Below are 14,453 nucleotides of genomic sequence, written 5' to 3'. Positions count from 1 at the left end.
CATTTTTTTGGAGGCGGCGCCTCGGTTACTGTCGATTAACCAAGGCGGTTGTGTTTGGGCATCCGCCTGGCAGTTGTGTTAGGGCAACCGCAATATGCTTGTACGATCGGAGGGTAAAATCGTAAAAGATCTTCTGTGTGTAGAGTAACCTATAAAAGGAGGGTGGGTGATCCTATGTAAGGATGATTAATTCCATTGAATGAAACCCTAAATCCAAGTGAGTCTTGTTCTGCTTGCTCCTTCTCTAAGGGCCTTCGGCGTTCCGAAGGTTCCCCCCACTACCTGTCGGGAACCCCTTGATTCCCAACACAAACTAATATAGGAATGACCAAAGGGTAGTGCTTACACAGCGCTCAATATAATGTATTCAAAAGCTAAATGGTGGTGCGGCTACCACTACATACATGTACGCAAAGCCAGATTCCATTAGTTGGTAACCACTAGCTTTTGTCTTCCACCATAAGATGCCTACCCTAAAAATAATTAGATGATTGTTTAATAATTTCTTTAGCCTGCTCCACCTTTTGCTTGACGTTTCGATAATGGACAGGTTACCCAAGCAACCACTAACTCGCTTGTTTCTACTTTTTTTCCCGTGTTACACAAGTATTTGTTTGAGCTCAAATGTTTGCTTTGACATAGATAATTGCATGCTCTATCTATTTTTTTCGTCAACTTTCTTTTTACATTTTTAGGGATGCTGCTATGCAATCTCATTAATTTGGGTTATTGCACCGTACCTGAGTTATTCTCATGCTCCATCGGATACAACCACCAATGGATGCTGATGCCAGTCTTCATTCCTCATGCGCCCATGGATGCATCATGCATTGGATGCTTAATATATTGTGTAATAAACTATCCCCAGAAAAGAACCAATTGTGATTGGTCGATACAGACAAATCGAGCAGTGATAAAACATAACAGTGTGAAGACACAGACTTGATGAGCCCCTCATTATGTTTTTGAAATTGAAACCAATCAAAGACTCATCAGTCCTAATTAATACCCTTTCGCTCTCTCCCTCCAGCTAGTGGCCGCTCTGCTGACGTATATGTGATCTCTTGCTCTCAGACCAAATCTTGCTTTGCTTCATCCTACCTCAGCTGCAATGATTTCTTTGTACTGTGCGACGAGAAAGCATGTTTGTGGCCACCTCCACGCTACGGCACGCCTTTTCACACGGTGGCTCAGTGCTACTTTAGTACCTGTTTAGTTTCCAAAATTTTACAAAATTTTTCAAGATTTCTCGTCACATCAAATTTTTAGACGCATGCATGAAGCATTAAATATAAATAAAAAATAAAACTAATTACATAGTTTAGACGAAATTCGCGAGACGAATCTTTTAAGCCTAATTAGACTATGATTGGACATTAATTACCAAATAACCACGAAAATGCTACAGTACCATTTTCCAAAAAATTTCGCCAACTAAACCCGACCTTTAGCATCCGGGGCTCCGGTATGGGATTAATAATCTAGGACGCCGCACGCAAGTCGATCGAAGCTGTCACGCGCTTTCCTGCCCACCTTGCAGTGTTATTACCACAACCTCCTCCTTCCCTGAATCATCAACATTTCCTTCCTAGCTCATACAGCCAACACAAGCCAGCAACCAGCTACTGTTACCCTTGCGGGCAAGAACCTCAAATTGGAACCTAAATCCATCTCGCAGCTCCTCCTTTCATCACTCACCCGCACGCTACAATCCAGCTGTAGTATCTGGTTGGTCAGGTCGACCATGTCCATGGCGATTCTTGTCTAACCATTAACCAGTAGATCCTGTTCCACGACCAAGAACGAACAACACCGGCACCGCCTCACCGCTTCCGGCGATTGCTCAGCTCGTCGGCCCCAGGTTCGTTTCCTTAGCTGTTATGTTTCTGCAGCTGCTTATGCGTAGCTAGATCTGCGCATATAGTGCCCACTGTGATGTAGTTGTTACGTTTCTGCAGTTGTTTATGCGTAGCTAGATCTGCGCATATAGTGCCCACTGTGATGTAGTAGTTACATTTCTGTAGCTGCTTATGCGTAGCTAGATCTGCGCATATAGCTGCCACCGTGATGTAGTTGTATGAATGAACGAGAAGTTAATTAGTAGTAGTGCCGCGATGGCTGCAATAATAGATGGCATATCATTGAATCTTTGATGTATAAAATTAAAATGCCATGTTGAACTCAATATCTGTTCTCATTTTGTTACAGCAAAAACCGAAGTTCTCAATCATGGCCGGTGTCCTAGATGCTTTGGCGTCCTACATCCAAAACATGCTCATGCAGATGGCGGCAGATGAGGTGCATATGTTGCTTGGAGTGTCCGGTGAGATTGATAACATGGACATCAAGCTTCGGGATCTGAAGAACATCCTTGCTGATACTGATAGGAGGAACATCACAGACCAAAGTGTCCAAGCATGGGGGATAGAGCTAAGGAATGCTATGTATGATGCCACTGACATCCTCGACCTGTGCCAGCCCAAGGCCATGGAGCGAGGCCAAAGGCATGATGTCGGATGCTTCAACCCGTTGCTCTTCTGCATACGGAATCCCCTACATGCCCACGACATTGGAAGCCGCATCAAGAACCTTAACAAGAAGCTAGATGACATCATGGCACGTGGTGCATCATTCAACTTCATGAACCTTGGTACTTATGAGGACCGTGGAAGAAACGTGGTATCATATCCTTCTGGTACCCGTGAGACGTCAGGGGGGCTTGATGAATCTGGTTTAGTTGGTGAGAAGATCGAAGAGGACACAACAAATCTAGTAGAGATGCTAACAAAGAAGTATCCAACTGACGACGACAAATCCAACAAAATAATCATTTTCTCTATTGTGGGAATTGGTGGGATTGGTAAAACCACCCTTGCTCAAAAGATCTTCAACAGTGAAGTCATAAAACATGAGTTCACGAAGAAAATATGGTTGAGTGTCAACCAAGACTTCAACAATACTGAAATGTTAAGGAGAGTTATTATCGAAGCTGGTGGAAACCACCATGCTTGTGGAAATTCGAAGGTGGCACTGGAACAGACTCTAATAGAAGCTTTGAAGGGACACAAAACCTTATTAATAATGGATGATGTCTGGGACTACAATATATGGGAAGGTGTGCTTAGAACTCCCTTTGTCAATGCCATGCTAGCTCAAGGTAGCCGTGTGCTGGTCACCACAAGGCATGACATAGTGGCACGTCAGATGAAGGCTGAGGAGCCCTACCATCGTATTGACAAACTTGGGCTTGAAGATGCATGGTTTCTGCTCAAGAAGCAGGTACAAGTTAATCCATACATTAATTACTTTTCTTTAATTATGCATTTTGTTTTCTAGCTGCATCACTTTAGTTTTGCTTCTATCTTAGTAGTGGGAACTAGATTCTGTGTCCTGGCAACAACTTCTATTTTTCTTATTTGTTTGAACATCTAGTTCTACGGTGGTGAACTCCGAAATATATTATAAAGAAACAAAATGCCATACTTCCATATGTTAGTATTGTAATATCTTGCATATGCAGTCATGCAGACTCCACATAGGGCAGGTATTCACATATTTTTTGTTAAAGCAATTAAAATTTGGACATTGTATTACACTTCCTCCTTTTTTTTAAAAGAACTTGAGATCTGTAGGTTCGATTGGATCTGTCATGGGCTGTACCGTAGGCAATACCACATGGCGAATTAGCAACTAAATTTAATTCACAAACTAAGGCAACCATAATAAGTCTGTTTAGCACTATGCTTTTTAGAGTAAAATAAAAAAAATGGTCTTCGAACTTATTCTGTATGATGTCATCTGGGTCCCTAGACTCTCAAAATGCATGAACTGTGAGGTTAGCAAAATTGTCTTTGGATGTAATGTAAGTCTCAAGCTCTTATAATGCTACTTTCATGCCCCCCCACACTTATACTAGAGTATCAAGATCCCCAGACTTGTCACGTGCTATCATCCAGTTCTAAATGAGCCCTAACACACTATACATCCTTATGTGGCAGGCCACAATTAATCCATTTGTGGTTCGGTATTGACCAGTAGTCCAACGCGAGGGTATGTATGTCACACGTATTGGGCTGCTGCACAATATCAGAGCGAGAAGAGAGAAACAAAGAGAGAGAGAGAGAGAGAGAGAGAGAGAGAGAGGGAGGGAGGAGGAATCGAGATGGTGGGCCAAAGGCCAACATATATGTGTGGTTCCCATGGGTAGAGACATATAGATGTCTTCGACCATATATATCCCTGGTTTGTGGGACGCAGCGACCCTATTTCTTTTCTGGTTGGGGATGGATGCGATCAACCCGTTTTCTGTTTGGTCTTAAACATAAAAAGTGGGATCCGCTACAGACATATGGGGCCCATTTGGCAGTTTTTATTCTTTCTCTTTCTCTCTCTTTCCCCAACCGTAGCCGCCCAAAGGGCTTGCAGCGCGACACCCTACGCCTCCTCCTGGTCAGATTGGCCCCCATGCCCCATGCCTCCTGTTTCATGTGGTCCCCCGAGCTCGCACGTAGTGGCTCTTCAGAGGTTGCACGGCGGCGGCCTCCCAAGCTCGCGTGCGGAGGCTCCTCATATCTCGCGCACAGTGGCGGCCCCTCGAGGTCACGTGTGGCCATGGCCCCCCGAGCTTGCGCGACGGTGGCCCCCGGCGCTCCTCTTCTTGGTCGACCGCCCCTACGTGCACCTCCTCTCCTTTTCTTCCTCGCCAGCAAGCGGGCTCGTCCCACCTTGGGCGACCCCCGTCCGTCAAATATCTGGGGACTAGGCAACCCGCATCTCACGGGAATATTCCCATGTGGGATGTCCTCGCCCCATGTGGCCTCCCAAATAAACACCACTCATCCTGGAGCCATCTTGTCCCGTCCCTGCTTGTCCTTGCATCCAAACACACAGATAATGTTCCACCATGGCATGCCAAATTGAGGAATGGAAAAGGTCTAGGTCTGTTTGGATGTGGATGACATCGTGTTACATATTCTAAGGCTAGAAATAATACTTTGATGAGTAAACTCTGTGGTTGGTCCTCCAACTTGTGAGTTGTGTCATCCCGGTCGCCAAACATAAAAAGTATGTCATTCCGGTCTTTAAACTTTGTTTGTGCCTCATATTTCGTGCAAACGGGTATGGATTCAGGGCCCCGTGCAGAGAAAAGACTCGCTTGCTTGAAAATAAAATATTAGCGGGGGTTATATACAAAATCAAACAGATATTTAAATTGCACAAATATTAACAAATTTCATGAGGGACTATTTTTTTTAAATATCTTCTTCCACATTAGAAATGCTACATGAGTTCATCTCGCTGTCAATGCCGCCACTGCTGCCGGGGAGCGCGAGAGCGTGAGCCATGGCCATGGCTACACAAGAGAGCTGCCACCACCGCTGCACAAGCACGAATGTGAGCAACCATCGTGGCCGCATAGCCGCCGTGGCTGCGCAGCCATACAGAACTGGGGTACTTAAATAGTTTAAGGATCTAAATGTGCAATTTTATATTTAGTGATATGATAGAAGACGTAGTAGTTTAGGGGCCATGGGTGTAATTTACTCTATAAAAATATATTATTCTCCACTGTACGAATTATCATATGACTGGAAGTATACGTGAGAAGGCATCGCATATGAAATTGTCTACAACAGCATTTTTAGTATTGATTTTTCAACGTGAACCGGGTGGAAGCGTGCTATAGCAAAGAACCCACATATACCAACGCAAAACTCTACTAAACTGGATGTGCCTATTGGGTGAAATTTAATGAAGAGTGGGCCTAGAAACTACGAATAGAACTAGTACCACTTAGAATATTAATTATTTTGGAACAAAATTTGAAACTAATCCAACCGCCTTTGTTGGGAGGAGACTACTACTGCTTTGAACTGTTTATTTGTATAGTCATGCACTGGGAGATTACATGCTGTCACTTGTAATTGAAATAATTCTTTCTAATATTTTTGCTTGGCCATACCTTAATGCGCCCCTTGTAATGAATATTTTTCCATATTTATTGAGTTATGTTTTCTTGAGCACTGTAGTTTTATTATACAGAATTTATATTGATTGGTAGTGAATCATTCCAGTGGGTTCAGAATTGACGCAGTGGTAGCTACAATGCACACAATGTTGTATTAGCTGAATAATAGTGCTGATTTTGCTAAAGATTAGGAAAGGCCGTACTTCCAAAGGTGATAGGAGCAAAGAAGTAGAAATTCATCATGAACATTGCTAGTGAATACTTTGTTGCTATTGTCTCTGAAGCAACATTCGTGCCTTTTTTCTTTCTTTTTACTTAGTTGCACATGCATAAAGTATAATATATAAAAGGCTGACCAAAAATTATGTGCTAGAGACCGCGCATAGGTTTCTTTCTTGATGTGTTTTGCCTTGACAGGATATTACGACACTGCACAATAAATTATTCTTTGTCTAATTAGCCTAAAATTCTTGCAGGTTGTTACAGACGTAAATGATGAGCCCCAGGTTGAAATACTAAAGGATATTGGAATGAGACTTGTTGAAAAATGTGATGGTTTACCTCTTGGGGTCAAAGTAATGGGAGGTCTCCTGCATCAGAAAAGGATAAGACGAACCGACTGGCAAAATGTCTTAGATGATTCTCTATGGTCACTATCACAAATGCCTAAAGAGCTAAATTATGCAGTATATCTTAGCTATGAAGATCTGCAGCCTTGTTTGAAGACTTGCTTTTTGCACTATTCCCTCTTTCCGAGGGGCACACAGTTTTCTGTTCATGACATTGTTGGCATGTGGATTAGTGAAGGATTTGTTCATGGAAATTTACGTGACCTAGAAGAAATAGGAAGGGAATACTATGATCAGTTAATACAGCGGAACCTTATTGAGCCAGATATGAAGTATGTTAATCAAGCAGTTTGCAACATGCATGATATTGTTCGGTCATTTGCTCATAACATGTTGGGAGATGAAGCACTCATAGCTCACAACAGTAAAATTGTTATTGACAAACTTAAATCGCAAAAGTTTTTTAGATTATCTCTCAAAAGCAAAGGATCAGAACAACATGAATTGGAGTGGTGTTCTCTCCAAACACAAACATCACTGAGAACACTAATTTTAGTTGGTAATATAAAGATTAAGCCAGGTGATTCGTTTGTTTCTCTTTCAAGTCTTCGAACACTACATTTGGACAGTGTAAATATTGATGCAATAGCCGAATCTTTGTATAAGCTGAAACATTTGAGGTATTTGTCAATACAAAACTGTAATACATCCAAGTTACCAGAAGACATAGGCAAGTTGAAATTCTTGCAGTACATTAGCCTTGCTGGATGTCAGAGTTTGGCTAATCTTCCTAGTAGCATTGGATTGCTACAAGACTTGAGGTTTCTGAGACTTGACCGGAAAAATGTAAGTGTTATACCAAGGGAATTTAGTGGCCTAACTTCTTTGAGGAAATTATATGGATTTCCAGCCCACATGGACTGTGATCACTGTAGTTTGGAGGAACTGGGGCCTCTCTGCCAGCTAACAGTTCTTCATATCAGATTCTTGGAGAATGTAGCTTCTTCCTCATCTGCTATACAGGCCAAACTTGGTGGAAAGAAACGCCTAAGGCATCTCTCACTGGGTTGCACCAGTAGACCTCGAGATGATGGCCTGTTGGCAAAAGAGGAAGAAGGGATCTCTGAGAAAGCCAAGAGACAAATCGAGGAGGTTTTTGATGAGCTCTGCCCTCCGCTTGGCTTAGAAAACCTTGAAATTGAAGGGTATTTTGGTGAGCGGCTCCCAAGATGGATGATGCTGACAGCAGTTACGCCCCTTCAGAGCTTGAGGATTCTAAGGATGGATGACTTGACCTGCTGCACAGAGCTTCCTAGTGGCTTGAGTCAGCTCACCTGCTTGGAGCGTGTACAGATTAGTAGGGCCCCAGCCATAAAGTGTGTTGGGCCTGAATTCCTACAACCAAACAATCAGGTAGGTGTTGCATTTCCTAGATTGCAGAGGCTGTACTTTGGGGGAATGGTGGAATGGGAGGAATGGGTGTGGGAGGAACAAGTGAAAGCCATGCCACTCTTGGAGGAGTTTACACTCAAAATGTGCAAATTGAGCCACATGCCTCCTGGCCTTGCCTTCCACGCAAAGGCTTTGAAGAAATTATACATATATGATGTCAAGAACCTAAGGTCTTTGGAGAACTTCACTTCTGTTGTCCACCTCAATGTGTTTAGGAACACTGACCTGGAGAGGATCAGTGATCTACCGAAACTGCAGAAGCTCGTCATCGTCAAGTGCCCAGAGGTGAAGGTATTGGAGGGCATGCCTTCACTACAGAGACTCAATCTGGAGGATTATGCCATGGAAACAGTCCCTAAGTATCTGCAGGATGTGAACCCAAGGTATTTGCAGCTAGATTGTTCCTTATCGCTGCTCACTGCCATAGCAGCAGGGAAATCTGGTCCTGAGTGGGACAAGTTTAGCCACATCCAGCTAGTCAAGGCCTATGCAAATGATAAAGGCAGTCCAAGGAAGTGGTATGTGCTCCACGCAAGGGATCCTTTCCGCTTTGAGACAAATATCAGTCGCTCTGCAATTGCTCAAGGTGCTTCATCTGATATATTTTTATTTCCAGATACCGTGTTTGGCTTGGTCTGTTTTCTTGGTTCCCTCGTCTCGATTCCAATCTCTGTATCTTGTGCAGCACGCAACCGCCGGACGTCGTGACGAGCTCTTGCTTCGCTTGCAAAATCTGAACCTGTGGATGCCGCGATCTCCAACCTTTCTCGCCCTCGTGATGATGAGATGGATTTCAGCTTCGTTGATAATGCAACAGAGTCTAAGGTTTAGGAAACAGGACCATTGCTGCTGAACTCTGCCGAAGTGGAAGTTGATATTATCGGTGGTCAGGCTTTCATCGATGTCGAGGATGTAGAAGAACTCCGAGCAATGACTGCAGCTAGCAAACTCCTGGCTGACGACCCTTGAACACAACATAGCAGGGATTCATTTCAAATCTGTACAACCCAAACATATTGCCTTAGTTTTCACAATTAGAATGTCAGTGAACAAGTGGTAGTGATCATCATTTGCATCAGTAGCAATATGTGCAGCTAAACATTAGTGGCATCAGTCATGTGAATGATGGACACAAAACAGTGATGTGGCCTAATACATTCAAGAGCCATGTAGACATCATTGGCATAAAAAAATGGCCTTAGATATGTTACAAGTTCAAAATATCATAAGGACTCACGGGTGGCACTAGAGCATACGGAATAAAAATATAGAATCAAGCGAGCACTGGACACAAAAAAAAAGTTTAAGGTACAAGCAAAGGTCCTGTTTGTTGTATAGACACATAGGTATAACGAAGCAAGCATTTGACAATTAACAGGCCTCGTTGCACATAGGCATTTTGAGTAAGAACACTGAACATATGCAGAAAATCAAGACATCAACAGAAAACGAACCAGTGCCACCTCCTAATTCTTTTCATCATCATTGGCCTAACCAGATCTCCAACGCTAAAATGTTTCTTGTACACCTCATGTCGAAGCAAGGACAAAAATAATGAAGCAAATAGGAAAAGGCAAGAAAGGATAACTGCGGCTCAGATTTATCACATCTGCCACCGTGCTACACCGGGAAAGCTCCGCCGCCTAGACTATAAAAGGATGCCTGAGCCACCACAGCACACCGGAGATCCTCCGCTGCCGACACCGTTGCTACCACCGCAAGTCCAGTGGGCACATATTTGTTTCCACTTGCAGGGGATATCCAATTTAGGTCAAATAGTAGGTCATCCACACAGAGAATAGAATACAATAATGACTCCAAAGAGATAACAACATATCCGGACATCTAGCGCAATGGTAAAGATGTTCCATTCATAGTCCCGGTCTCGGGCTCGACTCCCAGGTATCATACTTTTTTTAAGAAATTAAACCCCGGCAGCACCCATGGTACAAATGACACGCAAGCGGTTGGGTCTCACAGATTAAAACGGCCACAGGACCCATGGTAAAAGGTACACGTAGAAGGAAAAAGGACCACGCGATTTTATGACAAATTGCACGCATCATGGATGAGTAACTGCAGGTCTCACAGGTACATGTCAGATGGAGAAAGGTCCCATAGGTACATGTCGGATGGAGAAAGGATGGAGCGAAGAATTTATGATGAATTGCAAGCGTCACGGATAAGTAACTGCAGGTCGCACATGTACACGTCGGATGGAGAAGAGTCCCATAGGTACACGTCGGATGGAGAAGGGTCCCATAGGTACACGTCGAGACTTTATGACGAAATAACATTCGTTGCAGTTGTAAAACCGTTCGTCACGGATGAGTGATCGCGGTTCCCACGGGTACACGTCGGATGGAGAAAGGACCGTGTGGAGATTTATGACGAAGTGTTGTTCGTCACAGTTCAAAAACAATTTGTCACAGATGTGTAATTAGTTTAATGACGAAGTTCTGTTCGTCACAGTTTCTAAAGGAGATCGTCACATATAAGAAGGAACTGTCGCGCGAGTGATTGTAACGAAACCCTGTGGTGTTCTATGATGATTTTTTGTAATGATATCGGCTTTCATCATAGATGGGAAGGGCCGGAGAATCGTCACCAATGATCCATGACGGAACAGAAATATTCGTCATAGAAAGCAATCTTCTATGATAGTTTTAGATTCATAGTTATGATTTTCATCATAGATGTGCAGATTTCTACTAGTGCAAACCGCTGGCCAACCCATCTCCTTGCCGGGTAGTTGACCCTATGGGAACCCTTAGGATGGTTGTTTGTCTGGAGACAGGTCATACTTTGTTTCAGCTTCCCTTGGGAAAGATCCTCTTCCGTCATGAACACATACTAGTGACTGTCTTGATAGACTGACTGGGTAGCTATTGCGATGGAAGGAAACGCCTGCGGCTATAAGATGTATGTTTTTACCTGGAACAACTACTTTACTTGGGATCGCCGATCCGCCGATCATGCCACCCGCCCTCCACCGCTAGCCGCCTGCCTCCGCCGTCGTCGCCGCTGGCTGCTGGGTGTCGTGTGAAGCTAGGGCCTAGGATTTCGTTCGCCAAGAGCGTAGAGAAAACACGGGCACGGAGTCGGAGTCGAGTTCGAGTGCCTCCATGCGCGTGTGGGAATAGCAGGGGAGGAGGTGGTGGGAGCGCGTCCTTGGGCCTCAGCTAGAGAAAATGGGCCAAGGGGCAGCGCTGGGCCTTCGATGGGAAGGGAAAACGAGTTGAAATTGGGCTGAATTGTCTGTACAGATATGCAGTTCACTGTATTTTTCTTTGTTTCATATATAGACTTGTGTATACAGTATATATGAATTTTTTTGTCAATTTTTTTTTGGATATTCAGTTGAATACCCTTGAATACTGGTTGACCAGCTCGCTCCTGATGGAGTGGAATGCAGAAGTTAAGGTGCTGCAAAGGATTAGTCGTATATGCTCAAGGTCTGTCTGCCGATGATAAAACAAGAAGCAAAAGAGAGACCCGAGAACGTCATTTTACTGTTGGAGAGCAAGAACAACAGTCCGCAGAAGATGCAGAGTCAGGTCGATCCAATGTTCAGCTTTTGAGAGTCTCCCGCGCTGCGTTTACAATTCAGTTTGAGAGTAACTATCGATAGTTTTGTGTCGTTTGTTTGTGACGTCGAGGCTTTCTCTTGTTGGGTGGTTGCACCGTTACATCGCATCTCATCTTATCTTATCTTATCTTATCTTATCTATATCTATATCTATATCTATATATCTTATATTTTTAAAACCCATTAACAATTTATCTTGTCATACAAAGTAGCCACAGCAGCATCCACTAGAACAACCTACTAGCACATACAACTATCTCGCCATGCAAAGTGTACACATCAGCATCCACTAACACATCCAACTAACACATGTCATTATGTCTTCATTTAAGCTATTTACATTAACAAACCATATTATTTACTAACATATATATTTAGTTATCCACATCAGGATGCTAAAATTCATCCACTAACGTGTAGTATTATGATATTTATTTATTCATATTAGTAAATATAAAGAGTATAATTTCACATGCCATTATTCTCGCAGCAACGCGCGGGACGTTTTTCTAGTACTCTTATAAAGCAAAATCCACTAGCTATTTATCTTAACATGCAAGCTATCCAACTAGACAATGCACTATCCCATACAATTAAAATCCACTAAACAAAACCGCATTACCTATTTATCTCAACATGCAAGCTGTCCAACTAAGCAATGCATATCACATACAATTAAAATCTACTAGCACATGTAACTGTAATGTCCACGTCAGTAAGACAAGCATTTTGTTATCCATGTCATCATACCATGTAATCCTCAGTTCCCGCAGCAACGCGCGGGGTATTATTCTAGTTTCATGTATCTTGACGCCGAATGCTAAGCTGGGGGAAACCTTTCGATCAAAAATTTAGAATCCTAAATATTCATTTTATTCTTTTTGATTTTGAAATTCAAAATTTAAAAATTCAAACGGCAGCAATATAAATCATGTCAACATCCAAAATCATTTGAAAATTGTAAATTTTAAATTTCAAATCTAAGACAATAAAATGGATATTTAGGACTCTAAATTACTTCTGGTAAAAAAAATTATCAACTACAAAGTTTTATATGGTATTGACAGTGTCACAACTGAAAATATTATTTTAATTGCCACGCATAGTGTCACAACTGGATGTGTCATCTAGCAATGACAATATTGAGCAATCTCCATCAATAAAATACCAATATTGAAGACTGTTTTATTTGCAGTAAATTTATCGGATATCTGATTAACGAGGAAGCTCCCAAAGTCGATGACTTCGATCGACGACTCGGTGTATATTCTAATAGCACCGCAATGGCAACAAGTGGCTACCAACAAGACGTACTATATCCTCAAATTCTCATTTCATCCAAGTTCCTTCACACATACGCGGCATCCATCTCGTTGTGGCAACCGATCTAGATGCCACGAGAACTGAGGATGGCCGCGGCGGCTGGCGCCAACGGCCTCTGCGACTCCGGTGATCTCCTTCAAATCCCTTCTCCGACTGATGACCAAGCCTGAACTCATAGTCAAGGTGATTGCAGCTTGGGTGGTATGGTTCATCCTACGGCAACTTCAGAGCATTCTGGGCCCCATGCGCCGTCGCTGGAGGCAGTCGTCCAGTACGGTGCGATGGCTGCTTAGTACCTTCCCACTGTTATCGCGTTCTACACATCCAACGCCGTGCAATCGTCCCCTGCCACTGACCTCAAAGTTGCCCTCAGCTTCGGCTGTTCTTTCTTGCTTTTTGCATGTGCCCGAGGTGCGGTTACTATGACAGCCTTCACTCTGGACGGTGCTCCACTGATACTCCAGAGCTGGCAGCTGCTGCCATATCTTCTCTACTTTACTTGGCAACAGTGGGCTTGGATTTGGTTGGACCGTCAACCGACGGTATCAGAAATTTATAATATTCTTGTATTTGCTGCCCCGGCGATTTATGTTTTGCTTGCTAAACCACGATCGCGGTCAGCCATTTTGGATGAGGAGACCAAAAAGTTTGCTGATTACACGATGCGCGAGTCCAGCAGGTCGTCGTCGTTACCATCGCCCTTGTTCCATGGCGATGGCGATGTAAGCAGCAGACTCCTGCACCACCCTAGATTTAGACATCACTGTCGGTTTAAAAACCCCCTTCACTGCCGGATTTTGAACCAACAGTGGCATACCAGCAGTGATGGGGGGTTGACATCACTGTCGGTTCTTAAAAACCGACACTGATCTACTGGCAACAGTGTCGGTTCCTGGCTCCACCCGACAGTGTCTAGTTGAACAACACTGCTGGTTTGTAGTCCCAACCAACAGCGATGGTTGCTTCAAGAGTGTCGGTTCTTGGCTCAAGCCAACAGTGTTGAGCAAGTCTACACTATCGGTTCATGGCTCAAGCCGGCAGTGTTGAGCAAGACAACACTGTCGGTTCATGGCTCAAGCCAGCAGTATTGAGCAAGACAACACTTTCGGTTTGTTGATAACCGGCAGTGATGGTTACGACAACAATGCCAGTTCGTTGCTAACCGGCAGTGATAGCCTATTCGTATTTTATTGTTTTATAATTGATTTTAATTTATATTTTTTCGTGGAATCGGGTTTCGCTTTATATACGCTACGTAGACAATAGGTCCATCAATATTAAACATTACAAATGTTACGGTTACAATTAATGTTCTTATCCAGATCTTGATCCCTCAAAATAAAAAAGAAATGTTCTCAGACTTCACAGATTGTACAATGCTTCTCGGACTTCGTACAATAATCTAACGAGCCGCTCTGGGCCATACTGGTCCTTGTACTTCACGGATTGTGCAATGGAAAATACTCCATCTTTTTTCAATACCTTGGCTAAGATGAATTTTGCGAGCTCCGATTGCAGTGCGACGATCTCCATGTCTAGCAGCCTTTGGTGG

The 14,453-nt window shown here is 43.4% G+C and overlaps 1 protein-coding gene across 1 annotated transcript; it reads left to right on the top strand.

The window, feature by feature from the left end:
• The first annotated feature begins 1,523 nt into the window (after positions 1 to 1,523).
• On the top strand, positions 1,524 to 9,192 carry LOC136481565 (putative disease resistance protein RGA1). Its single transcript, XM_066478901.1, has 4 exons — positions 1,524 to 1,861; positions 2,209 to 3,279; positions 6,445 to 8,575; positions 8,675 to 9,192. The coding sequence occupies exons 2-4, from the start codon at positions 2,230 to 2,232 to the stop codon at positions 8,695 to 8,697; spliced, it is 3,204 nt and encodes a 1,067-aa protein (XP_066334998.1). The 5' UTR covers positions 1,524 to 1,861; positions 2,209 to 2,229; the 3' UTR covers positions 8,698 to 9,192.
• Positions 9,193 to 14,453: the final 5,261 nt, after the last annotated feature.

The sequence above is a fragment of the Miscanthus floridulus genome, chromosome 9, assembly GCF_019320115.1.
Source record: "Miscanthus floridulus cultivar M001 chromosome 9, ASM1932011v1, whole genome shotgun sequence".
In the NCBI taxonomy this organism is placed as follows: Eukaryota; Viridiplantae; Streptophyta; class Magnoliopsida; order Poales; family Poaceae; genus Miscanthus; species Miscanthus floridulus.
Note: the sequence above shows the minus strand (reverse complement) of the source record. Positions and strands in the feature narration are given on the sequence as shown.